The sequence below is a fragment of the Galleria mellonella genome, unplaced genomic scaffold (genome assembly GCF_026898425.1).
Source record: "Galleria mellonella isolate WM207_F2 unplaced genomic scaffold, CSIRO_AGI_GalMel_v1 utg10425, whole genome shotgun sequence".
NCBI classification, from domain to species: Eukaryota; Metazoa; Arthropoda; class Insecta; order Lepidoptera; family Pyralidae; genus Galleria; species Galleria mellonella.
In genome coordinates this window covers 1-1,910 of record NW_026441967.1, presented here as the reverse complement: position 1 = coordinate 1,910, position 1,910 = coordinate 1, and the positions used below count along the sequence as shown (strand labels likewise).

General features: G+C 49.1%; 1 protein-coding gene across 1 annotated transcript; it reads left to right on the top strand.

The window, feature by feature from the left end:
* Nucleotides 1-456: 456 nt before the first annotated feature.
* On the top strand, nt 457-1,140 carry LOC128202516 (uncharacterized). The gene has a single exon (XM_052903144.1). The coding sequence runs from the start codon at nt 457-459 to the stop codon at nt 1,138-1,140; it is 684 nt and encodes a 227-aa protein (XP_052759104.1).
* Nucleotides 1,141-1,910: the final 770 nt, after the last annotated feature.

Sequence of the window (1,910 nt, the reverse complement as noted above, 5' to 3'; positions counted from 1 at the left end):
TCGCTTACATGCTCAAATTCATAGAGCGACTCAAACTTAAAGTTAAAGGGAATACTTAATATATCCCCAATGCGATACATTGACGCACCTAGGCCTAGAGAAGGCCGCTCTTATCACTTCAAACGCGCTACTTCAGCCGCGACATATCACTACTAAGAGAATCGAAGCCGATTGATAAAAAGAGCTCACTCTTAGTCCTCAACCCATTTCTGGACACGAAAGGTCTGCTTCGTGCCAATGGTCGGCTTGCTAATTCGAGCCTAACATATAACGAACGCCATCCCATAATAATACCAGAGAAATCCTCATTTGCCACATTATTCATCAATTATATCCATATACTCATGCTTGCACGCCGAACATCGCCTCATGCAACATATGGTTCGCCAAGAATTGTATATACCCCGACTTAAGCCCCAAATAAAGAAATGCATTTTCATGTGCAAGATCTGCACTATGCATAAGCAGAAGTTGCGAACGCAGATTATGGCAGCACTTCCACCGGAACGCTGCAACTTCGCTCTGCCTTTCACTATCACAGGTGTCGATTTTGCTGGGCCTTTTCAGATAAAGGCGTCCATGCTAAGGTCTCCCACTCTCATGAAAGGCTATGTGGCTGTCTTTGTCTGTTTTACGACAAAAGCAGTACACCTTGAGCTATGTACCAATCTGACGACGGAGGCTTTTCTCGCGGCATTTGCTCGCTTCGTCGGACGACGTGGCTTTCCATCAAAAATCATGAGCGATAATGGCAAAACATTTATCGGAGCTCAAAGAGCCACAGAAAAACAGTTTGTGGATTTCTTTAAACAAGTATCACCTGACATCGTACAAAAGTACGCCCCCCAAGGTATCAATTGGCAATTTATACCCCCAAGCGCTCCTCATATGGGTGGTTTATGGGAATCAGCTGTAAAAAGCTTCAAATCCCACTTAAAAAAGGTAGCTGGAAACTACAAATTTAATTACGAAGAATTTACAACACTATTAAATCGAATTGAAGCCGTTCTCAATTCACGGCCACTCACAGTACTATCGCAAGACCCCTCAGATTTCACCGCCTTAACTCCAGGGCATTTTCTAAAGGAGCACCCATTCTGGCCACACCTGAGCCAGGCGTGGAGTCGCTATCCTTATTAAATAGATGGGAAAGAATTAAAATTCTCCATCATGATTTCAGTCGCCGATGGAAAGGACGAATATATAAAGGACCTCCACAAAAGGTACCGATGGAAAACTCCAGAAAATGCGCCAAAGCTTGGAGATTGTGTCCTCATTCACGACGATTGTCTCCCCCTACCGAATGGCGGCTTGGCCGCATAGAGAAGCTCTACTACGGCTCCGACGGTCATATTCGCGTAGTCGATCTCCGTACGCAAAACGGAACGCTAACCAGACCGCTCGTGAAGCAACGCCCATCAGCAGCAGAGCCGCAGCGCATCCGATGCCCAATATGTCGTCGACCCCATCGGCTGCATGCACTGTGCGTCATTTTTAAGGGATGCCACCACACAACGCCAGCAGGTCGTCCAGGCACACGGCCATTGCCTCAATTGCCTGGCACACACCCACACGCAGAGTGTACTCGGGCAACCTGTGCCAAATATGTATGCGGCCGCATCACACCATGCTGCACCGAACCACCAGACACGACATCGGTCAACATTCTGGTAGCCACCACCGTGGCGCAGTACGACGACCGCCAATAAGCCGGGATGCACGATCGCGTCGAACAGCCAACCACCATCATCCCGTGCCCGTATCCGGCGGCACAGAATGGGACGTCAACACGACGCCAGCAACAAACGACCGCGTCCGCGCCGCACCTCAGGCCTCAGCAGCGTCGTAGCCACTCTGCAGCAGCTTCAGAGGATTCTAGGCTGAAATATTCGCCTAGGGGGGCCGGGATG